The 24,651-nt window shown below is 37.8% G+C and overlaps 1 protein-coding gene across 1 annotated transcript; it reads left to right on the top strand.

Annotated features, from left to right (window-relative positions):
* The first annotated feature begins 17,847 nt into the window (after window positions 1-17,847).
* LOC136218661 (DNA repair protein RAD5B) lies at window positions 17,848-24,198 on the top strand. The gene is made up of 18 exons (XM_066005693.1): window positions 17,848-19,249; window positions 19,332-19,465; window positions 19,585-19,723; window positions 19,825-19,878; window positions 20,377-20,526; window positions 20,616-20,767; window positions 20,847-20,931; window positions 21,054-21,233; window positions 21,358-21,501; window positions 21,580-21,732; window positions 21,972-22,039; window positions 22,198-22,320; window positions 22,413-22,512; window positions 22,611-22,723; window positions 22,813-23,389; window positions 23,466-23,537; window positions 23,621-23,719; window positions 23,918-24,198. The coding sequence occupies exons 1-18, from the start codon at window positions 18,074-18,076 to the stop codon at window positions 24,038-24,040; spliced, it is 3,642 nt and encodes a 1,213-aa protein (XP_065861765.1). The 5' UTR covers window positions 17,848-18,073; the 3' UTR covers window positions 24,041-24,198.
* Window positions 24,199-24,651: the final 453 nt, after the last annotated feature.

Below are 24,651 nucleotides of genomic sequence, written 5' to 3'. Positions count from 1 at the left end.
TTTCCCTCGAGTATTTGACACTTAGTATCATCAAATACAACCTTTCTGCCGCTCTTGCAAAGCTGAGCTACACTCAGCAGATTGTATTTGAGACCTTTAACTAAGGAGACAGACTCAATAGTTGGGTTACCTCCGATAGTACCTAAGCCGACTATCTTACCCTTCTTGTTGTCTCCAAAGCTTACACTTCCACCTCGTTTAAGCTCTAGTGTGATGAACTGAGTTTCATCACCTGTCATATGCCTTGAGCATGCGCTGTCTATATACCATAGTTTTGACTTCTCCACGCATGTCAAGCTGACCTGCATTTTAAACTATTCATTTTTAGGTACCCAATTCTTTTTGGGGTCTTTCTTGTTAGTGTAAACAGGTGCAAAGTCATATTTTAACTTATGACGACATATATTTGTAGTATGGCCACTTTTACCACAAAAGCCACACGTAGTTGCCCTTTTAGGGTGATATTGAGTGTGGTCAGCATTGTTATGCTGAGCATGCCAGCATACCTTGGTAGTATGACCTTTCTTACCACAGAAGTCACATTGGACAGTCTGTTTGTTATGCCAGCACACAGCTTTTGTGTGTCCTTTCTTCCCACAACAGCTACATTGAGTAAACTGTTTATGCTGACCAGTACCTGAGTACTCAGTATGGGGTTTATTCTTAGTTGAACCTTTTATTTGGTTCTGTAAAGTTTTGACATCCTTTCTAAGTTTCTTTGACTCAGTTTGAACCTCCGTGATAAACTCATATATGATTTGCATGTTGGTATGTAAGTCAGATTTGTCCTGGAGGAGATATCGGAGGTCACTCAACTTGACCTCTTCAATCTCGTCACACCGCCTGCTGAGTGCTTTAATCTTTTTGTTACACTTCTTAGTTAGTGTATATAAGTCACTCAGGGCATTTACCATTTCATTTTTAAGCAAAAGTAAGGATGTTACCTCATTGTTGTTTTCCTCCTACTCGGAATCTTCAGAGAGGTCAGCTTGCTCAGATTGGGATTGGTCAGCTCCATCATCTGCCATGAAACATATGTTGGCTGTTTCATTTTGCTCAGCTTCGGATGATGTTGACACATCACTGTCACTCCATGTGGCTACCATAGCCTTTTTGCTTCCCTTCTTCTCCTTTTTGAGGTTGGGACAGCTTGACTTGATGTGCCCAGTTTGATGACACTCAAAGCATGTGACAGACTTCGAGCTGTCCTTCTTGTACTTGTCACTTGACTCGGTTTTATACTTGTCATTTCTTCTAAATGACCTTTTGCCGTTTCTATCATTCCTTCTGAACAGCTTCTTCATCTTTCTGGTGAACATGGCTATTTCCTCATCATCAGTTGACTCATCTTCAGTCGAGTCAGCTTTCATGACAAGTGACTTTTGTTTCTTATCTTCTGATTTTTCTTTCTCTTTAGCTTCAAAGTTTTTCATAGAGATTTCATGGGTCAGCAGGGATCCGATCAACTCATCATATTTATAGGTAGTCAAGTCTTGAGCTTCTTCTACGGCTGTTTTCTTTGCTTGCCAACTCTTAGGCAGACTTCTCAGAATTTTCTTCACCTGTTCCTCTTCAGTGAAGTTCTTTCCAAGCCTTTTTAGCTCGTTTATAATATTTGTGAACCTTGCGTTCATTTTTGAGATGTCTTCATTCTCATTCATCTCAAACAGCTCGTAGAGTCTCAGATGTTGATTGACTTTAGACTCCTTAACTTTGCTTGTGCCTTCATAGGTTACTTCAAGCTTCTTCCAAATCTCCTGTGCTGACTCGCAACCTGAAATCTTATTGTATTCTGCAGCATCTAACGCACAGTGAAGCATGTTTATAGCCGAAGCATTGTTTTGTAATTTTCTGAGGTCATCCTCTGTCCACTCAGCCTCACTTTTAACAATTTTCTCATCGTTAACAGTTTTGTATGACACATGTGGACCTTGAACAATTGCAAGCCATGCACTCATGTTTGTGGCTTGAATAAAGTTTTTCATCCTATTCTTCCAGAATGTATAATTTGACCCAAAGAATAGGGGAGGTCTAGTGATTGATAGTCCCTCAGGGAGTATCTGTGTTGTTTGGTTTCCTGGAAGGAACCGAGTGCTATTCTCACCCATTTTTAGGGATCAGCTCAAGATTGTTAAATCTTTGAGTAGTGAGCTTAGGCTCTGATACCACTTGTTGGTCCCTGGTAATTAGTTCCAAGGGGGGGTTAGGAACTAATATAACTTTTTCGTGTTTTAATTAAGCTGACTGGAAGTTATTTTGAGAGTTTATTAACTCAGCTTTTGGTCAGCTTGGTGAGATATGTTTCAAGACAGCTTTAGTCAGATGTTGACTAAAGTTGTTTTCTCTTGAGTTAAGAATTGACACTCTTGGAGGTCAGCTTCTAACTCAGCACCACTTATTTACTCAAGGTCGGCTTAGACAATTTATATGCTGAGTAAATATAGCAAACAACACATACAATATAAGAGAGAGTTCAGATATTACTCAGTATCACTTATCCTGGTTCGGCCTCTCTGCCTACGTCCAGTCCCCAGAGTCCTCCGAGCTTTTTGAATCCAATACTGAGCTCTTTAACGGTAGAGCACAAACCAATTACAAGGCAGTTGAATATGCAATAGTACCTTCCTCTATTCGTCTACTCAACTCCTACTAAGTGCTACAACCCAACACCTAGATTTCTCTACCACTGAATGCTTACAACCAAACACTCAGCTTAACACTCTCAATATTCCTATTGATCATAGACTTGTTCTTTTTATGCTAAAGAACACTTTAGATGATTATACAACAATCAATCTAGCATTTACACAGAGAATAGAAAGATGGGTGTAAGATCTGTTTATATTTGAGTGCTTTCAAGATTTTCTTTCTTTGTATTTTTCTCTTAATGCTTCAGTATATTATCCAAGGTTCTTCATTGTCCTTTTATAGAAGGAAATCGCAGATTTGGATCCTTTGAGTTGTTGTTACCGTTTACACCAAAATGGCTCTTTTGGGGAACAATTTCTGGCCAGCTTCAGACTGCTCCGCCATTCCCTTTCTCTGTTTTCTTCAGGCGTCAGATTTGTCTTCTTGCGTCTGGCTTGTCTGTTTGTGCCAGTTGTCTTTTACCAATAACCCAATGACCCGTGACTCTTGGAATTAGTCTTTTATGTGTCTTCGAGGTTCCAATTATTGGTGCAGACGATTTGCAGACTTTGTCCTTTAGTGAACGAATCCTTCATGCTATCCTGACTGTCATTCAACTTTCTTCGTAATCTTCGGATGTTCAACTTCGAAGCTGAGTTCATTCATGGTCAGCTCCGTTCTGTGTAAACGCTTTTGAGGAAGTCTTCAATTTTAGTCAGCTTCGTTTTGCTTCTGAGTCCTATTCCACTCAGCTTCCATTTTGTCATGCTGAGTTGCTTTCCACTCAGCTTTGCTTATGCTGACTTTTGTCCTGTCTTTACTTTATATATTTTTGCACTCAATATTGAACAAACATATTAGTACAATTAAATCAAAGCATTTAAATTTAATTGCCTCTTAATCATGGATGATTTTGTCAAATCAAAATCTTGTGGAAAGGTGTTTCAACAGGGCGAACTCAACTTCTTCCTTGGACTTCAAATCAAGCAAGGTAAGAATGGCATCTTCATAAGTCAGTCTAAGTACGCCAAAGAAATGTTAAAGAAGTTTGATATGGAAGAATGTAAACCCATATCAACCCCAGTGGGTACTGACACAGTCCTTTGTGCTGACGAGAAAGGTAAGTCTATAGACAGCAGGTTATATCGAGGTATGATAGGCTCTCTACTTTATCTTACTGCCAGTAGACCTGATATTCAGTACTCAGTATGTTATTGCGCAAGATATCAAGCTGACCCCAGGGAATCTCACCTAATAGCTGTAAAAAGAATTTTCAGATATTTGCAGAGCTGAGTTAATGCAGGTTTATGGTATCCAAATACAAGTGATTTCACACTGATTGGATATACTAATGCTGACTATGGGCGAGATAAGCTAGAACGAAAAAGCACTTCAGGAGGATGTCATTTCCTAGGAAGCTGTTTGGTTTCGTGGTTTAGTAAGAAACAATCATCAGTGGCCTTGTCAACAACTGAAGCTGAGTACATTGCTGCTGGAAGCTGTGTGGCCCAAGTCTTATGGATTAAGCAACAACTTGAGGATTATGGTGTCAAAACAGATACAATAGAAGTCAAATGTGACAACAAGAGTGCCATTGACTTATCTAAGAATCCAATCCAACACAGCAGGATGAAGCATATCAGCATAAGACATCACTTCATCAGAGATCATGTACTCAAGGGTGAGATCAAGCTGACCTACGTATCAACAAATGAACAGCTTGCGAATATCTTTACGAAGCCCTTGGCTCGTGAGAAATTTAACATATTAAGGGAAGCTATCGGTATGTCTAATCCTCTTCAATAATTCTATGTGCTTAATTGAATGTTGAGTGATTACCATGCTGAGTGATTTGTGATAAATTAGTAACTGTTGCATGCTGAGTTAAAAATGACATGATATCACCATATGCTGAGTAGACATACATGTTGAGTGATTATCCTAAGCTGAGTTACTAAGCCCACAAACAACTATCCTACGTAAAACTGACTACTCAGAATCTCAAACGTTTGATGTTCTTTATGCTGAGTAAAACCCATTTAAAACATTAAATGCTAGCACACGTATTAATAGCCACCTAGGATAACGTAAGCAATAATGAGAAAACACATTCGCCGAATGTGTCATAAATGCCAGAATCTCTGTCGGTTGATCATCTCGAGGTTAAATGGCTAGTTCAACGAATAGGATCAATTAGCACCTCTATAAATAGTGGAAGTATCCCCACTTATCACTCTTTACATTCAAAATTCTTGGCATTCAAATATCTCTCTCTGAATCCCAAAATCCTATCAAAGAATTCATAATCATGACGAAATCCCAAAATCTTTCCGGTGGCGGTAACAACGACGACTACACCGACGAAAACCCTAAGTCTCCTCCTCAACAAGGTTAGCATGACCTAACTCCAAACAAAAACCCTAAAACTGACCTCGCAACCTCTTCAAAGAAGAAGAAGAAGGACAAGCAGCCTAATGAAAAATTCTTCGTTAAAGTATACCCGAGCGTAAAGAATCATGAGGTTCTCAGGTGTCGATGGTTCTCTCCAAGCTTCATAACAGATGAGCAACCATTCTGTGAATGGATTGAGAAGAATGAATGGGCTGGACTCTTTTCACTTGCTGGTAGAACCTACCCTAGGTTAGTACGAGAATTTTACTCCAACCTCTGTGTTGATGGAAGTGATGTTGACCATCTGGTAACCCACGTTAAAGGTAAGAAGCTAACGATTACCCCTTCCTATCTCGCAACCTTACTCAATATGCCAAACACTGGAACGGAATTCAGGACTACTAAGGAAAAGCTTGACCACACTATAACGTTCTGTAAACCAGGAAATCACAAAGGAGAAATACCCAGTACATGCATGGGTCAAAACCAAAAGATGGCTCACTATCTCCTCACTAAATTCATCTTCCCTAAAATCAACTCAGCATCATCAGCTTCAAATTTCGAGCAGTGCTTCATTTGGCACATGCTGACCTACATCCCTCTCAACATGCCCGTATTTCTGGTAGGAGCACTCCAACGGAGTACTATCAAACTCAGGCTGGGTTCCCTTATAACCAGAATCCTCGAAGATCATCAAATCGACTTGATTAATGAAATAGAAACTGTGGGAACTGAAATCACGGCTACCTTATTGTTTGGGTTAGTATATGACCAACCTATCAAGCCCAAGAAGGGAAAAGGGGTCATCTAGGAAGCTCAGGAGGAAGCTGATGATGAGCAACCTCAGGAAGAGAATATCGTTGTAGCCGAAGCTGCTGACCAAACCAAGCGAGAAAAGAAACGCAAAGCAATCCAAACCAGCTCAAAGGATGTTGATGTTGTCCCTAAGAAAATCCGGGTTGTCTCAAAGGGGAAGAAAGTTGATGCTGATCAGGGTAAGTCAGCAGAGAAAAGAAAGAGGCAAGATGAGCCTGATGAACTGGAAAGTGAGGAAACCCCTCTGAAGAAGAAGAAGAAAACTTCTGAGCTGAGTCCAGTTGAAGCTGTTCCTCTTGGCTTTACAGTTCCTGATGATTCTCACTTCATCAGAAGCCAAGAGACTGACCTTGAGCAAATTCCTGCTGATCAAGAAGCAGAAGAACTAAGCAACAATGAAGGTCAGCATGATACTGATGAGGATGTTGAGCAACATCACGAAGCTCATACTGAGCAAGGACAAACAAGGAATATTGAGCAAGTTGAAAGTCCAACCGTACATAATGAGATAGTTGATGCTGAGCTCTCAGAGCAAGAAATGGTCATGGAAGGACTCAACACTGATCTCGGAGTAGAATCATCTCTTGATTCCATTCCTGCTGACCCGTATCCTCCAAAGACCAAAAAGTTGAAAAGGCTTAACAAGAAGACCTACAGATCTCCAGTTATTGACCTCCTAGATGATTCGCCTCTGAGGGATGAAATCACAAACCTTACGGATACTCAATTTAAGTTCTTCTCAATGCATCCTGAGCCTTCTACATAGGAAAAACAAGCCTCTGTTACTCATACTGAGCAACACGCTAAGACTCTAGAAAATCCAAACCAAGCCGAGCAAGAGCTCGAAGTCCTAGCTGCTCAAGGAGACAAGCAAGCTAAGGAGAATCATGCTCAACCTGAGGTGCCTCTACCTGCACCAACTCAAGTCCATGTTGAGCAGGTAAATATCTCTGCAGATCCACCTCCTTCCCATCCTATTTCGCAGAACATTGAGTAGACAGTTCTTGCTGCTAATCAAAATCAAAGTCCAATTGCTGACCATACTGGCACTTCTACTCAAGGACAGCACCAAACACCTCCTCAATCAGGTGCTACTAGAATTTCGGCCGCTGAGTTCAATCCCGAGGCACAATTTGCCTATCTTCATGCAACTGAGTCTGGACGCCGCATCATTGACTCGGCTCAACATCTTCTCTAGGATTTAAACACTTTTCATGCCGATGTTGCTGGGTCTGCCAATGCTAAATCACAAGAATTCTCGGCTGTCACTCAGCTGCTCAATGAGATCAAGAATCTCAAAGACTTAGTAAGTGTCATGACCTCAGTCCAAACTCAGCAACCCAAGTAAGAATCCTTTGTCAAGCTGACCGAGCTAATATTGATGATGGTGAATCATATGAATTCACTTCAGGGACAGATCAATGCTTTACCTACAGTCAACATGGGCTATGCTACCTCTGCTGAGTTAGGTCATTATTTTACCAAGTTGTCTTCTGAGCTGACTGGTACTCATGAACTTCTCTCCTCATCTTCCCAATGTTCGATGGATGAAATTAGCGAAGCTGTCCATCTTCTAAACCTGAGTAAAGAGGAAATGGAAACTGACTTGGTGAAAACCAATACTATCCTCCAGACTACTCAGAGCTTATTTAGACATGTGCGTCACACAAACGCTCAGCGTGATATCTACGACAAGGCTGTACTTCGAATGTACCATCAATCTTATGCCCAGCTAACTGACGCAATATCTTGGCTAACTAAGTCACAGGAATATATGCTCAGCATGATCAGTGCATCTATTCGCGTCCCTGGTACAGTTCTGGATGATGGAGTCCCAGTGCTTGATGGGTTATTTGAAAGCACGAAACGTCTCAAGGCATATTCGGTTAAGCTAACTCGTGCTGCTCTCTATGATACCTTCATCCCTCCTCCACCTGATGGTGGCAAAATGGGGGAGAAAGCACAAGTTGATGGAACTCAGCCAAAGGCAGGAGAAACTTCGGGCAGTAAGCAAAAGAGCAAAGACAAAGGCAAAGGGGTAGCTCAAGCTTAGTTTTAAGAAATTAACTTATGTATTTTCTGTATGCTGACCATTTATATTAAGCATCTTTTTCATTCACATTGTTTTTCATAAGTGATGCTTATTATTATACTATATGATGATCTGTCTAAAATTGAACAAACAAATAAATTCAAATTGAAAACATACTCAGGACACATTACCTCTGATACCAAAACTATTCATGTATCAAACTGAGTAAACATTAAACTCTTCTGAAAATTGACCTAGGTTCATCTGAATTAGATCTTCTAGGATTGAACTAAGTCAGTATAAATATGTCTTCCGTAATTACTCAATTAAATCTTAGAAGGTTTAGAGTTAAGTTAAGACAATATATGCAACCCTTACGGGGGAGTAAATTCAGAAGAATAAAATGTAATTCAATCATGGGGAATTTCAATACTGAGTTCTATAAATTAAAAAATTTGCCACCATCAAAATGGGGGAGTTTGTTGAAACACCTTTCCACAAGATTTTGATTTGACAAAATCATTTAAGTTTAATCCATGATTAAGAGACAATTAAATTTAAGTGCTTTGATTTAAATTGTACTAATCCGTTTGTTCAATATTGAGTACAAATATAAATGCAAAAGGAAATAAAAATTAAGAGAGGTCAAAGTCAGCATAAGAACACAACACAAGCTGAGTGAAGAGCGACTCAGCACAAGAGAAGATAAGTCATCTTCAAAACAACAGCTCAAAAAAAAAAAGCTAATCAAAGAAACTGAGTGGAACGGAACTCAACATAAAAGAAGTCTGCTTCAGAACTAGATCTTGCAGAACGAAGCTGACCGTGGAAGTTGAGCGAAAAAGAACTCAGTATGAGAATTGGTGACAATCAAAGACAATGACTATCGAAGTGAAGCTGAGTGATCTTCAGGACAGCATGAATGATCCGTTAGCTAAAAGACAAATCCGACAACTGTCTGCACCAATAATAGAAGCCTTGGAATTACGCAAAAGCCAAATTCCAAGGTGCATGGGTCAACTGTTCGTTGCTATAAGACAAACTGCCGCATGAAGACAAAGTTTGAAGGAAGAAGACAAGCCTGACATCTGAAGAAATCAGAAAACATGATTGGCCTGCACATCTGAAGCTGACCAGAAGGTTGTCCCCCAAAAGAGCCGTTTTGGATTCAACAGACAAATCAAATTCAAATCATTTGATTCTCAAAGTTCAACTATAAAAGGACAAGCAATCCTCTTGGATCATCGCTGAATTACAGAATATACAAGAGAGAAAAATACAAGTTCAAAGCACTCAAAACAAGAAAGAAATCTTACACCAACTTTCTATTCCTGTGTAAATGCTAGGTTGATTGTTTTGTAATCATCTAAAGTGTTCTTTATCTGAAAAAGAGCAAGTTGTATCAATTGTGAATTGAGAGTGTTGAGCTGAGTGTTTGGTTGTAAATACTCAGTGGTAGAGAAATCTAGGTGCTGGGTTGTAGCACTTAGTAGGAGTTGAGTAGATGAATAGAGGAAGGTACTCTTGCATATTCAACTGCCTTGTAACCGGTTTGTGCTCTACCTTTAAAGAGCTCAGTATTGGATTCTAAAAGCCTGGAGGAGTCTGGGGACTGGACGTAGGCGGAGAGGCCGAACCAGGATATGTGATACTGAGTAATTTCTAACTCTCATAAAATATATATATGTGCAAGTGTTGCTTGTTATATTTACTCAGCATATAAACTGTTTAAAGCTGACACTGAGTAAACTGGAGTGTTGAGTTGGAAGCTGACCACGAGAGTGTCAATTCCCAACTCACAAGTGAAACAGTCTTAGTCAACATCTGACTAAAACTGTCTTACACTAAGATCGGCCAAGCTGACCAAAGCTGAGTTAATAAACTCACCAAAATTATCAAGTCAGCAAGATTAATTAGAGAAAAAGTTACATTAGTTCCTAACCCCCCCCCTTGGAACTAATCACACGGGACCAACAATCAGTTCATAAATCTATAAGAGATTCAGTTTATGAGATGATAATCATACTGTATATCTAAACTTGTTTTCTTAGTTTAAAAATCCTAATTCACTACAATAGGCCGAGGAGTTAGAATTATTAATCTAATGAAACTTAAGTTTCTTAATCCTAGATCGAGAGATTGGACTAAGAGTAATTCTCTAGTATGACTGCAGAAGATTGACAGTATTAATAATTGTTCATTCTGGTTAATTATTATCAACTTGTATCTGGGCTATGCATGAAATGAATTATAGGATTAATTTAGATTAGAATATTTAAGTTAGATAAATTCAATTACCAAATTAATGATTTTCTATAAATCTTGAGAAAATGAATAAAGAAACAATATACATTAAGTATCAATTGCATTCTCTGTGGGATCGATATCTTTTATTACTACAAGCGAAACCGTGCACTTGCGGACTTCGTCTAACAACGACCCTAAGGATCAGGAGAATGAGATAGTGAGGCACTTATTGTCATGTGAGGGGAATTGGTTGGAATAAGAAAATGCGAAAGAAGAAGAAAATAAGAAAACCATACTTGACAAAGCAAAATGTAAGTTAGGCAGCAACTTCAATGGTTTTGGATCTACAAAATGACATTTGACCCGATGCAAGGGAGTTATAAGGGAATTGGCAATTTCAAAACAATTTTAGGTTGAGTTTTTCTATAAAACTTTGGAAGGTCCGGTCTGGGATTGCTTTATCGCTGATAGGCATCAGAACTATATGTCGATTAAGAGCAACTGAACTCAGTATCAATACCACATAGATTAGGTTTCAATTCCATACCCCTGAACTTTATATTATCTAAGATTGAATTATTTGATTGAGTTTTGTCACTTTAACTACCGATTTAAATGAGAAAGTGAAGGAATAATAATTGGTTGCCTACGTATGAGTGAGAAAGGCTAAGACTTTGGATCCTTGTGTTGATTTATATGGATTAATTCGTGTATGTGGTGTGTAGCGAAGATAACTTGAGATGGTAACTTTCCTTATAAAGCTAAAATTTTTTGACCTAGAACTATTAACTATATTCCTAACACTTTTAGGCTGATGCTTGGTTAGTTAAAATCCTTAAGTGTGATATGAAGCATTAATTACGTTGAAAGCTAAAGCTAAGCCATAACCTAGACTACAAAGTCACACTATCATGTTAAGGTATTGAATAGTTAAATTACTCGGTTGAATCATTTACTTGATTAGGTTTCACAATCCAACCTCTCTTACTAATTATTTGGTTAGGTTTCTTAGTTCGGGGTGAGTACGTACTTTTAACTAATTCTCTCGTTATACTTCCTACAACACAATCTAAACACACATTAAAGATCCATACTCGTCAAAAATGGTTCACGGCCATCCTAGCCTAGGGTGGTTTAGCTCATGTTTGAGCTAAAATATAGAGGCATGTTAAGATGGACTAAGATCGAACCCATGTTTATTGAATTGGGTTGTTAATTCAATGTGATAAGATGGGATTGAGTTGTGATAACGAGAAACTTGAATATAACAACGTAAATTGAATAAGTAGGAATCAAAGACAAAACAATGTTTACTCCTTGATGAATGGAACGAAAATACTTTAATAAGCTGAAGTAAAAATGAAATATAAACTAAACGGAATGTAAACAAAAGTATAATGTGAACTATAAACTAAGCTAGGAACTAAATTGATACTATTACAATAAATCCCCAATTTGTAATGCTATGGGTCGTCCTCTAGTTTGATTAGGTCTTCTACCCCCTTCTGATTAGAATAGAGTGGATAGAGTTGGATAAGATCGGGACCTTTAGGAGTAGAGTTTCAATAGGAATCAATTCCTACTTCTGTCGTAGCCTGTCGAGCTACTATGTCTAGCTCGCTGAGCTACCTAGATTTTTTGCTATTTTCGAAGGTTGACTTCTCTATCCTTGGTTTACTCTAAACCTTTGCTCCTCGTGGAGTTAGTATTGTAGCTCGCTGAGTTACTTTTGTAGCTCATCGAGCTGCTTGCTCTGTTTTTGTCCTTTTCACTCATTTCAAGGCCCGATTGTACTTTAAATGACTCTAAACTCTTATCAGATGAATATAGGGTAGAAGACACTATAAATTAGAGTATAACAATGAGAAAAGCATATAAATAGGGATAAACTAGACTCTAAGACTCTATATAATATATAATATGGCGATAACAACCTCCTCACTTTTTGAACCTTGCTTGTCCTCAAGCAAGTCTTCGGATCAAGACAAAATCAAGTCTCAAACAACTAAGACGATGCAAATTGATAATAGGATTGATTTCACTTGATATTCCACCGTCCCTGCTTATGCAAACCGATCTAAAGATTAGAAACTTAGAACATGATTTGAACTTGATTTAAAAGCTATGATTTTCTCAAAAGTAATAATATCATACAACAAATCCTAATTTGAGAGTGTGAACCAATGTAAAACCTCACAATGTGGTCTCTCAAGGCTTTTTTTCATATTTTTGTATAGCATTTTTATTTCTTTTCGCTCAAGGTTAAAGTGTTTGCATATTCATTATAAGCATTGCAATATGCGACCTTTGGGTTTGGAATTACTTAATCTCTACCACTTGCTAATGTAATTATAGACTCGATCAACAAAGTCTTTTACACAAGTTGTAATGAGGGTTTAAGTGAGGTATGGATGGAAAAATAATGTGTGTATTTATGGAACTACATATGAATTTATGCATAATTTAGAGTATAGTAACGTGTTGAAACACCTTTCCATAAGATTTTGATTTGACAAAATCATCCATGATTAAGAGACAATTAAATTTAAGTGCTTTATTTTAATTGTACTAATCCGGTTGTTCAATGTTGAGTATAAATATAAATAAGGATAAATATAAATAGTAAGACAGGAAGAGGTCGGCATAGAAGCCTAAAATGTCAAGCTGAGTGGAATCAACCTTAGCATCAAAAGACCAAGGCATACACGCCCACAACAACTGCCTCATGAAGCTGAGCTGACTAAAATTATACTCAGCTTGGAAATTGCCGATGACAATAATTTACGCAGTAGAAGCTGAGTGATTCTTCAGGACAGCATGAAAAAGTCGTTTGCTAAAAGACAATGATTACCGCCCCCCTGCACCAATAATTGAAACCTTGGAAATACACAGAAGACACATTCCGAGAAGTATGGGTCAATGGATTATTGGTAAAGGACAACTGACACAAAAAGACAAGCCAGACGCAAGAGGACAAGCCTGACGTCTGAAGAAATGCAGAGGAAGGGAATGGCCGGAACAGTCTGAAGCTGACCAGAATCTGTCCCCCAAAAGAGCTGTTTTAACATTAACGGCTAGATCATTTCAAAATGATCCAACACAGATTTTTCCTATAAAAGGACAATCAAACCTCTTGGATCATTGCCGAATCACAAGAAGAAAAATACAAGAGAGAAAAGATACAAAAGCACTTAGATACAAAAAGAGATCTTACACCCATCTTCTATTCCTTGTGTAAATGCTAGAGTGATTACTTGTAATCTTCTAAAGTGTTCTTTATTTGAAAAGGAACAAGTGTTTATCAATTGTAAAATTGTGAGTGTAGTGCTGAGTGTTTGGTTGTAAACATTCAGTGGTAGAGAAATCTAGGTGCTGGGCTATAGCACTTAGTAGGAGTTGAGTAGACGAATAGAGGAAGGTACTCTTGCATATTCAACTGCCTTGTAATTGGTTTGTGCTCTACCTTTAAAGAGCTCAGTATTGGATTCTAAAAGCCCGGAGGACTCTGGGGACTGGACGTAGGCAGAGAGGCCGAACCAGGATAAGTGATACTGAGTAATCTCTAAACTCTCTCTCAATATATATATGTGCATGTGTTATATGTGAAGTTTACTCAGCAAATAAAATTGGTTTAAAGTTGACTCTGAGTAATTTCAAGTGCTAAGTTAGAAGCTGACCTCCAAAGAGTGTCAATATCTAACTTATAAATAAAACAGCTTTAGTCAATATTCGGTCAAAGCTGTCTTATAGCATATCTGTCCAAGCTGACCAAAAGCTGAGTTGACAAACTCGCAAAATAACCAAGTCAGCATACAATTAAGTGAAAAGGTTATATTAGTTCCTAACCCCCCCCCCCCTTTGGAACTAATCACACGGGACCAACATAGCGTGCCTTTGAAAGATGTGTGATAAATGATGGGGTTGAATGTGGTTTTCCCTCTTTTATTCCAGAAATTCACTTAATTTTTGTTTTTGTGCATAAGCCTTTTTCAATTTTTCTTTGGCTTTTTCCGTCTTTTTCTGGTTTTCTACCTTTATTTATGAATGTTAGCTTCTTGCTCGTTGAGCTACTTTTGTAGCTTGCCGAGTTGCTTTGATTGAAAGAGGGATTTTTTATTTGAGGATGAGTAGATCAGTGAGTTGTTGGGGTGAGCTATGACAGATATCAGCATATTTGCTGCATTTTTGTTCAAGTCATTTGGGTGGAGTTTTGGATTTTTAACACATTACAACTAATTTATGCACACAAAGCACAGTAATTCCATGGCTGTGAAGGGTATTTATGAGGTTTGTAGCTTGTGTTGTGGTTAAAACAAAAAATGGGACGGATGATTGGTTTCAAGTGGGATTTACTACCGCTATATTAAAAGGTTTTTTGCCAAATCAAATAATATGTTCGAATAACTTAAAGGGTTGTAACATAGATGGCTTATATCATTTCAATACTAGATTATACGCTTGTGGTTTCGATTATAGAGTGTGGATTGAGATAATGTGTATCACAATGCTTATAGGACTCTCGGAAAAAAGTTTTGAGCATATCTCATTCTGTTTTTAATGCCATTGTGTGTGGTTTGAATCCTTACTTAAAGATGACTTTTTGTTAAGTGTTTGGTTTTCTACTAACAAAGTTATCAATGTTGGTGATGCATATAATTATACTTCTCAAAGCCTAAAGTTTATGCTCAAAGTTCTTAAGTTTTCAACCTTTACTCGATAAGCATTTGCTAGAATGGGTGATTGTCAATAAATGAAACTTTGTCCTATTAACATTTGCAACGACTTAGAGAATCGACCTAAAGTCATAAAGTCACTTCGATCCATTGAAAGCTTTTAGTCCAAAACAGAAATTCGAAAGCACGGTAAGGCATGTTATCGCAACACGACTACTAGACTTGAAAAGTGATAAAGCTACCTATAAAGTAGTAAATTTAGACGGTGAAAACTAAAAGCATTTACAATGGTCCTCAAACCTGTCAAGCAGAGGTTCAACGTCTTACCACTCGGACCAACTCTCATTGCCCTATATTGAGTGGTTTATTATATCCCCATTAGAGATTCTCTAAACTAGAAAACAATGGAATTTAGGAAATTAAATATAAATTCTATTTGTTTCCCTCTTCACACTTTAAACATATATTTACTCTAAAAAATGCATGAAAGTAAAGTAAAAAAAAGAAGGATAAAAGTACTCCCTCACTCATGCCAATCCTATCCGTACTGTTAGACGGAATAGTCGATGAAACGATCTATTTGTTGACGTTGTTGAATCGCCTCCACTCTCATACCTTGCAAGTGTGAGTGAGACTTGCTATCCCTTCGTTGTTGACTTAATGGAGGGATAAGGTTTGAGTGATTCCAATCTCAATTCTGGCTTCTATCTGAGCATTTTGTTTTATTATTTTATTTTTTAATTCAATTTAGTTGTGATAATTTTGATGGATTGAGAATTTGATAAATTATGGTAGAAATTCAAAAGAAATTAATCGATGAATTGGGGAATTAAGCCTTTTCAACTTATTATTATTATTTAATTGTTTAAGTCTCTAATATTATTTATAAGATTAAATTTGTTAAAGAATATAAATTAGGGAGAATTACTAAACTAGCCCCTTTTAAGGGGTTAGTTTACATTTCGAGCTCATTTCAAACAAAATTCCAAAACTAACATATTTCAACAAATTCTTCCAACTTTGCCTTCGTCATTAATGAATGAACCTCATCTCTCTAACACTCCGTCTATTTAACCTAACACCCCGCTCTCTCTCTAACTTACCGACGTTTCATTACGTGAATCCGACGAAATCTGACGATTTCCTCCGACGAATCTCTCCAACTTCGAGTGGACATGGCGAGAACGCGAAGCTCAGAGAACGAATCAAATTACGAAGGAAGGACGAAAAAGAGGGTAAATAACTTGATTTTACTTATGAGTTATTGTATTGTATGTACATTTGTTGGGTTCTTATATTGTATGTACATTTGCTGGGTTTGAGAATGAATCTTTCGTTTTGCTTATTTCTTCTGGTGTTAGGGTTCATCTGGGTTTGCAGTTGCCGATATCAACGTGATATCAACAAACCCTCCATTTCTTGTTTGTTTATCGCCTATTATCGTTTGTGATGTGTCGATATCCCCATGATATCGACACATTATCGATTGTGGTGTGTCGATATCCCTATGATATCGACACACTATCGTTTGTGATGTGTCGATATCATTTGTATATCGACAATTCAAAATGTCGATATCGACATTATCTCCCTCTACTAATATATGTTTCTACTTGGGTTGCTGTTGTAACAGGATGAGAGCCATGATGCTGATATAGACTATGGGCAACTTAATGTTGTGGTCAGAAATCAACAGATATCGACATTGTTGGGGAAAAATCTGAAACTGATGTTCCAACCAAAATGTATTTTCAGACAATAATGCCACTGTTTTTGGGGTTCGCACAACCAGAAAAAACATGAAAAATGAAGAGAAACAATGTACATTGAGTTGTAGAGAAACAAACGGCTAGATCTTAACAATGAATGAACAAAGTTACAAATCTTTTCAATGAAACTAAAAACCAATAAAAAACTTACATGTTGTAGAAATCTTGTTGTATGAACTGTGGGTTGGATTGATTGTTGTAGTATTCGTAGTCGTTCTGTAAATTGTTTTGTTCTTTAGAGAGAGAGAGTGCGAGATAGAGAGATGAGGAAAGTCACAAAGTTATGTTTAGGAAGAAAACGAGGGCAAAGTTGAAAGTTATCTATTAAAATATGTTAGTTTTGGAATTTAAAAAAAAAAAAAAAAGAAATGTAAACTAACCCCTAAAAGGGACAGGTTTAATAATTGTCCCTATAAATTAGGGTATTGCTATATACCGCAACTTTTTTTTCATCCATCGCACCCTTTTGACATTTATGCCCTTCTCATTTTATTTTTTTTCAAAAACTCAATTTTTTTTCTCTCTTTCTCTCCCAAGCCTAAAAACCCGAATTTGATGAAAATGGACCCGAGTATTTTCGAAGACCATGATTTCGAACACGAAGTAACTTTACGATATAAATTTAAATTAAACATTCGTTTTTAAAATTTTGATTTTTTTTAAGGAACAAGCCTAAATGGATGCGCCGCTCATGGAACGAGCACGGAACCCAGTTCCATCTTACGGTGGAACGGGTGCGCCACTCGTTCCACCTGATGGTGGAACGAGTGCGCCATGCTTTCCACCTTACAGTAGAAAGCATGACCGATGCCGTTGCCACCACGGTGGAACGAATAGTTCGTCAGTTCCGCCCGTGGTGGCAACGGCGTCGGAGTCCTGTTTAGAAAAAAAACGGGTTCCGCCTCTGATTTCGGAGGCGGAACCCGTGATTTCGGACATATTTTTTTTAAAAAAAAACTTATCGGAAGATTCATTAAGTCTTTTCCCGTTCCTTCCTTTGGCGACATGTCGTTTTAGGTCGGGTTTTATGAAAAGCTTCAAAAGTTAGAGAGGATTTGAGAGTTTTTGGTTTGAAATTGTGAGGAGGACATAAATGTCAAAAGGGTACGATGGAAAGTATAACATTTACGGTATATAGCAGTTGACCTAAATTATTGATAAATAATTTTGGTTAGAAGAGAAGGGCAGAGTAGAGAATTATCCGATGATAACTAGTTAAAAATACAGACTGTCTATACAAAAGATAAAAATAAAATTATCAGCCTTCATTTTTTTACTTCTTACCCTTGATTGTTGGGCGCCAATGAAAATATTTACCCGCCCAATACAAACTACCGCCAATTTTCACAGCGCCAAAATCAGTTTCGCGCCAAAACTGTTCCCACTATAAACCCATTCCCGAAATTGACTGTATCTCCTCAGTACCTCCTCTATGCTTCTCCTTTGAAAATTGAAACACAGAATAGTTTACTTCTTTCTCCGATTAATATATGCGATTCTATTTTGTTTACTAAAAAATGGATATTGCAAACACAGGAGAAGATAAGATTAACAAGACCGGAACAGTGTTTGGGTCTGATGCGCCTGATTCCGATGACCAGCAGCCTTTTTATCAGTCCAGAAAAGACCCAGATGAAGCAAGCAACAGTATTCTTGATAATGGCACTGTTAGGCGTGCGGTTACAAGTACTGGATTCCGAGTCTCCATCGATATCAAACCGGAAGCGTCTGCGGAGCCAGAATATTCTGCCCTAAAACCGGTGAAGGAAGAACCAGCTGTGGAGTCTGAGTGTAGGGGTTGCGAGATAGGAGATATGAATTTGGATTGTCCAGAGATGCCAGAGGCCAAAAAGGAGTCGCCGAGAATGACATTTGATGAATTCCTGGAGGCGACGAATACTAAGGTTATGTCACCGGTTCATTGTCAGCAGCTTGTTGACGAGATGGTGGCGAGAGAAGAAAAATCTCAGCAATTAGAGATAAAAGTCAAGGAGGAGCCCCAGGAAACTGCAGCGACGGAGAAGCCTGTTACGTCTGTGCTAGGGGAAGTATTATCGGAGAATGATCAAAGATCTGTAGAGAACAGTGGGGTGAAAGAAGTGAAAGAGGAGCCGAAAGGATTAGAGATAACTGATACTTGTTTGCAAGTAGAAGTGAAATCGCTGAATGATCAAGCACCTGAGACTAGTGGCGTGCAAGAAGTGAAGGAAGAGCCTAAAGAATTAGCCATTACAGTGAAAGAAGGACCTGATGTCTTCAAAAGTGAAGAAAGGAAAACAGGTAGTAAGCAGCCACCTACATTTCCGAAGAGTCTGAAAGACTCGTTTGAAGAGTATCGAGCGTACACAGAAGGCAGAACTCTCGAGTCTAAGCCAAATCGTGAAGAGCCTGACTTAATAGTAGAAGAGAAGTCAATGATTCCCTTTAATTCTCTCAGCAAGTCGTCCAAACCTAAATATGTGAAGAAAGATCCTGTTAGGGATACGAAAGTTGATGGCATTGTTGTAGAAGATGGAGATTTCCCGGAAGAGGCAGATTGGTACTTGGTGGGAAGATCAATGGTAACCGGCCTCTCAACAAGTAAAGGGAGGAGATTGGTGGATAATGAAATCATTCATTTTAGTTTTCCTAGTTCCAATATGAAATATAATGCGCAGTGGATTGTTCGCTTCTCTACTAAACGATCTGGAGAGGTTAGGTCTAACTGATTGTTTCTTTCTGCTATTCTTACTTTCAAGCTGTATTTGCTTAAATATTTGTCAATCTAATTTTTAGATTGGCCGACTTCCTATGGAGTGGGGAAAATGTGTTGTTCCACTTGTAAGTTCGGGGAAGGTAAAAGTTCTTGGACGGTGTGTAGTTGCACCACCGTGCCTTCACATTATGGATGAGATTGTGTTGTACATAAGGTACATTTCTTTAATCTGCAGAATCTTTTTTTTTTTAAAATTAATTTTACAACCTTGCTAGAGGAATATAATATTCATCTGTCTGCGTGGTGTTAAGTCATTGTTTATCTGTTTGGCAGTTTTTACATTCACAACTCAGTATTCACTCAGCTGGAGAAGTCACAAATATGGAAGCTAGAAGCTAATTCATTTACAAGTTCTACTATTTATCCGCTTCTTACTCTGTTCAACTTGCTGAAAATAAAACCATATAAGGAGGTGCTTTTTCTTTCTATTATTTCTGTTAACATCTAATTAGGATTTAACTTATGATAAAATTACGGTATATCTCACTTTGTATCTGTTTTTTGTTTCTTCAGCCAGAATTCACGCCCGAGGAGCTTGACTCACGAAAGCGATCACTGAATCTTGAAGTACGTGGTGGTTTCCTTTTCTTTAAATTTTGATTGCAGTGTTGGAATATTTTGTTCATAATACCAGTGGTTATTGAATTATGATTTTATGAAAGATGCTATGCAGCTTTTTTTTTTTTTTTTTTTTTTATGAATGTTGCATTTTCTAACGATTGTGTTTTTCGTTTGGGATAGCTATTAGAATAGAAATAGCAGCTACTAAAATCAGCAAACAAGTTAAGATATCATTGTATAATCGGACTAGTATTTTATGGCATTATCTTTCAGATTTTCACCAATGCTATAGCACTTGTGCAGATATGATGTTCAAAATTGAGAAGGTGGTGCAATGCCACCATAGTTGTTAAATCGAGATTCGACTCGTGACTCGAAATCTCATTTCACGAATCGGGACTCGTGAATCGACTCGTGACAACTATTGCGTGTGTATATATGTGCTCTTTTTGTTGGCATATTAACAATTTCACGCTGAGAGATGTGTTTTCATTGTCAAAACAGTACAATCAGGATGAAGCTGCAGCATTGTTGCCTATAGCAAAGAGGAGACAAGGTTGCCAGCAGTACCCAGAACAAGAAAAAGATGAACAAGCTATTTCAGAGTCATCTCTAAATAAGCTTGTTGGTGCTGCAGATACATATAACTTAGAGGTGCCACACAAATGAAAATATGAAATTATATGCTAGGTAGTTATCGAGCTCATCAATGTATCTTATGATTTTATATCCAAATTTTGTAGGAGATGGAACCCCCGAGCACTCTAATGTGCAACTTAAGGCCATATCAAAAACAGGCTCTTTATTGGATGTCAGAATCAGAGAAAGGAATTGCTGTTGAGAAAGCAGCAAAAACTCTTCATCCATGCTGGGGAGCTTATCGTATATGTGATGAGTATGTAATTGCTGCTGCAACTTATATTTGATTACAGTATATCTATGATATAATGCTTAACTAAGATTCTTTAAAGCAGAAGGGCTTCCTCAATATTTCTAAACAACTTCTCTGGGGAGGCAACAACACAATTTCCAACTGCAACACAAATGGCCAGAGGCGGAGTGAGTATTTCTATTGCTCATTAATTTCAATATAAGAACTGGGATTTGGAGATGTCCATTATTATTGTGCGATTTGTGCCTATAGGTTATGTAATAATCTAAGCAGTGGATATGTTGTTTAGATTCTTGCAGATGCAATGGGCCTCGGAAAGACTGTCATGACAATTGCTTTATTACTTTCAAGACCTTTTAAGGGAAGCACCTACAGGCCACCCAACACAAACAAGCAAGAAAATGCATGGCCTAAAGCAAAGGGTGGCACTCTCATTGTGTGTCCTATGGCTTTGCTAGGGCAATGGAAGGTGAATTTCTCTTTTATGTCCTGATGCTTTGATTAATGAACTATTATATTGTTTTTCTATATTTAATTGTAAAAGTCCACAATCATTTCCTAAGATATCTTAGTATGTGTTTTAACAATCTCAGGATGAGCTTGAAACCCATTCACAACCAGAAACCATGTCTATTTTTGTTCACTATGGAGGTTTAAGAACAAGGGATCCGAAGGTTATCTCAGGATATGATGTGGTCTTAACAACATATGGTGTCCTGTCTGCAGCATATAAATCTGTAAGATACAGGATCTTTGATTAGCTTATCAATTTTGTATGCTTGTCCATTATTTTAAATTTTTGATATGTGATTTAGGATTTGGAGAATAGCATTTTTCACAAGGTTGACTGGTATAGGGTGGTGTTAGATGAAGCTCACACAATTAAAAACTGGAAATCATTAGCTGCTAAAGCTACCTTTTTGCTATCAGCACACTGCCGGTGGTGTCTCACTGGGACACCTATTCAGGTATGCTTACTTAATTACCTCTTTTATGTTTATCTTGTATATGATTTCCTAGGAGTGGAGTGCTCTACTAAATGATCTCAGTATTCCTCCTGTGAACTTGTGCTAGCTGTTTCGTGGTCATTGCTATTTATATTTCAACAGCTTGTGGTTATTTCTTGAAGTTAAGCAACACGTATGCACCTTGGGCCATCTGATGTGTTCTCAAGCTAATAAGGGAATTCTGTTGTCAATTATTGCAGAATAACTTGGAGGATCTCTACAGCCTTCTATGCTTCTTGCATGTCGAGCCTTGGTGCAACTGGCAATGGTATGATTATGTATATTAATCACCTTTTGGTTATGGTTTAATGTGAAAGTACAGTGGCATTTTACAGTTTCAGTTAAAGTGCAATGTTGTTCCGTAACTTTTTCATCTATGCAATTGTTAAAACAGTGCTAGATAATGTGAGCTTACATCTTCTATAGGTGGCAGAAATTGATTCAGAGGCCTTATGAAAATGGCGATCCAAGAGGACTGAGGTTGATCAAGGCTATTTTGAGGCCACTGATGTTGAGAAGAACCAAGGAAACCATGGATAAACAAGGAAGGTAATGATTCTCAAATCTCTAACCTTTAGATTCTTTATGATTCTGAAGCAAGATCCATTTCTGGAGTTGTAATGATTTATCTTGTGATTCAGGCCCATACTTGTTCTGCCTCCAACTGACATTCAAATCATCGAGTGTGAGCATACTGAAGCTGAACGTCATTTCTATGATGCTCTATTTAGAAGATCAAAGGTAATTGATTGTTCTTCCTCACATTTCTCTGTGATGACGGTTCTAGGAAAGTCTCTATCACTGTATGCAACTTATGATTCGTAATGCAACATAAACAGGTCCAGTTTGACCAGTTTGTGGCGCAAGGCAAAGTTCTTCACAACTATGCTAATATACTTGAGCTATTACTTCGATTGAGGCAGTGTTGCAACCACCCATATCTTGTTTTGAGGTAGGACTATCATTGGAAATATTTCAATTTAAAGAAATTTCCTTTCTGGTCCAATCATTTTGATTCATTTCTGATTGATCTTAAAACAGTCGAGCTGATTCACAACAGTACACGGACTTGGACAAGCTTGCAAGAAGGTTTTTAGAACCAAATGCTGATTCAGACATTCCAAGAAAGGGAGGTCCTAGCCGGGCTTATGTTGAAGAGGTTGTTGAGGGCATTAGGCGGGGCGAAAATAATGAGTGTCCCATATGTATGGAGTATGCAGATGACCCAGTGCTCACTTCATGTGCACATAAGATGTGCAGAGAATGTATCCTCTCAAGTTGGAGAACACCAACAACTGGGTTATGCCCAATCTGCCGAACTCTGCTGAAGAAAACAGACTTGATTACATGTCCAACGGAGAATAAATTCCGAGTTGATGTTGTGAATAACTGGAGGGAGTCTTCAAAGGTTTCAACGCTGCTGGAATGCTTGGAACAAATTCGTAGTTCAGGTTCTGGTGAAAAGAGCATTGTTTTCAGTCAGTGGACTTCATTTCTAGACTTGTTAGAGATTCCATTGAGCAGGAAAGGAATTGGGTTCTTAAGGTTTGATGGAAAATTAGTTCAGAAGCAAAGAGAGAGAGTATTGAAGGAGTTCAATGAAACTAAAGAAAAAATGGTAAGAAATTCTCAAATGCTTGAGCTTCTGGTTAAAGAGTTAGCTCGGCAACTTATCTTATTTTATTTATAACCAGGTTTTGCTGATGTCCTTGAAAGCTGGTGGTGTTGGCCTGAATCTAACTGCAGCCTCAAACGTCTTCTTAATGGTAACAAATTTCTAAATTATAGTGCAAAATACCTAACAAAAATTTGGAAAGGTCTGGTAATCTTGAAATGTTCAATATTTTAGGATCCATGGTGGAACCCAGCAGTAGAGGAACAAGCTATCATGCGAATTCATCGCATAGGACAGAAGCGAACAGTTAATGTTAGAAGATTCATTGTCAAGGTGAGATTTCCTTCTTCTTTTTAAGGTTCCATTAAGAATTAATTCAAGTATTGAATTTGTCAAATTTTGACCAAAGGATTCTTCAAAGGTTCCAGTTGATGTGGAGTTACAAGTAGATATACTTGGTCCATGAATTATTTATTTTAAAACAGAGAAATTAGCCCAATCATTTGTTAGTCTGAACATTGATTTTTACAGGACACGGTGGAGGAGCGGTTGCAGCAAGTTCAGGCGAGGAAGCAGAGGATGATCTCTGGTGCCCTCACTGATGAGGAAGTCCGATCAGCTAGGATTGAAGAGCTTAAAATGTTGTTTAGATAGATTGATTTTACATGATTATGTTTACTTATTATTAACTTAAAATAGGCTTTTGGGGGTGGGGGTTGATATGCTACTGTAGTAGGTTGGTTTGGGTCCAATGCAATTTTGTAAATCTGAATAGTAACATGATCCAACATTTTGGTGGAAAATGACCATTATATCCCTGTCAGGTGAGCATCAGAATTTGCAAAAGAAAAGATACCAAAGTGATAAATGTCCAATAAAAAATGTCAAATAAATGGTAGCCAACCAACCAAAGGAAATAAAGACTTGGCTTGGGGTAGAACACGTATGTGTAATTGACAGATAATTAAAAATTTGGGGGTAACGGTAAAATTAGTTGGTAAAATGGTTAAACAAGACAGCTCAGCTCAGCTCATCACTCATAATCTGACAGGGGATTTTATTGGATGCTTGCAGTTGCTTCTATGTTGAGAATTTCCGCTTTTAAGCCTTTTCTTTTCTCATATTTTCAGCTACAACTTCATCAACTTTGGCCTGCATTTCTTTTTTTCCATTCAACATTTTCTTTAATTGCATAAAAAAGTTCTCTGACTTTCTTTTATCTTTTAAAATAATCTAATTCTACATTATTTTCCCAACATTATTAT

The sequence above is a fragment of the Euphorbia lathyris genome, chromosome 2 (assembly GCF_963576675.1).
Source record: "Euphorbia lathyris chromosome 2, ddEupLath1.1, whole genome shotgun sequence".
Lineage (NCBI taxonomy): Eukaryota > Viridiplantae > Streptophyta > Magnoliopsida > Malpighiales > Euphorbiaceae > Euphorbia > Euphorbia lathyris.
The sequence above is the reverse complement of the archived record's forward strand: the minus strand, read 5'-3'. Positions and strand labels throughout refer to the sequence as shown.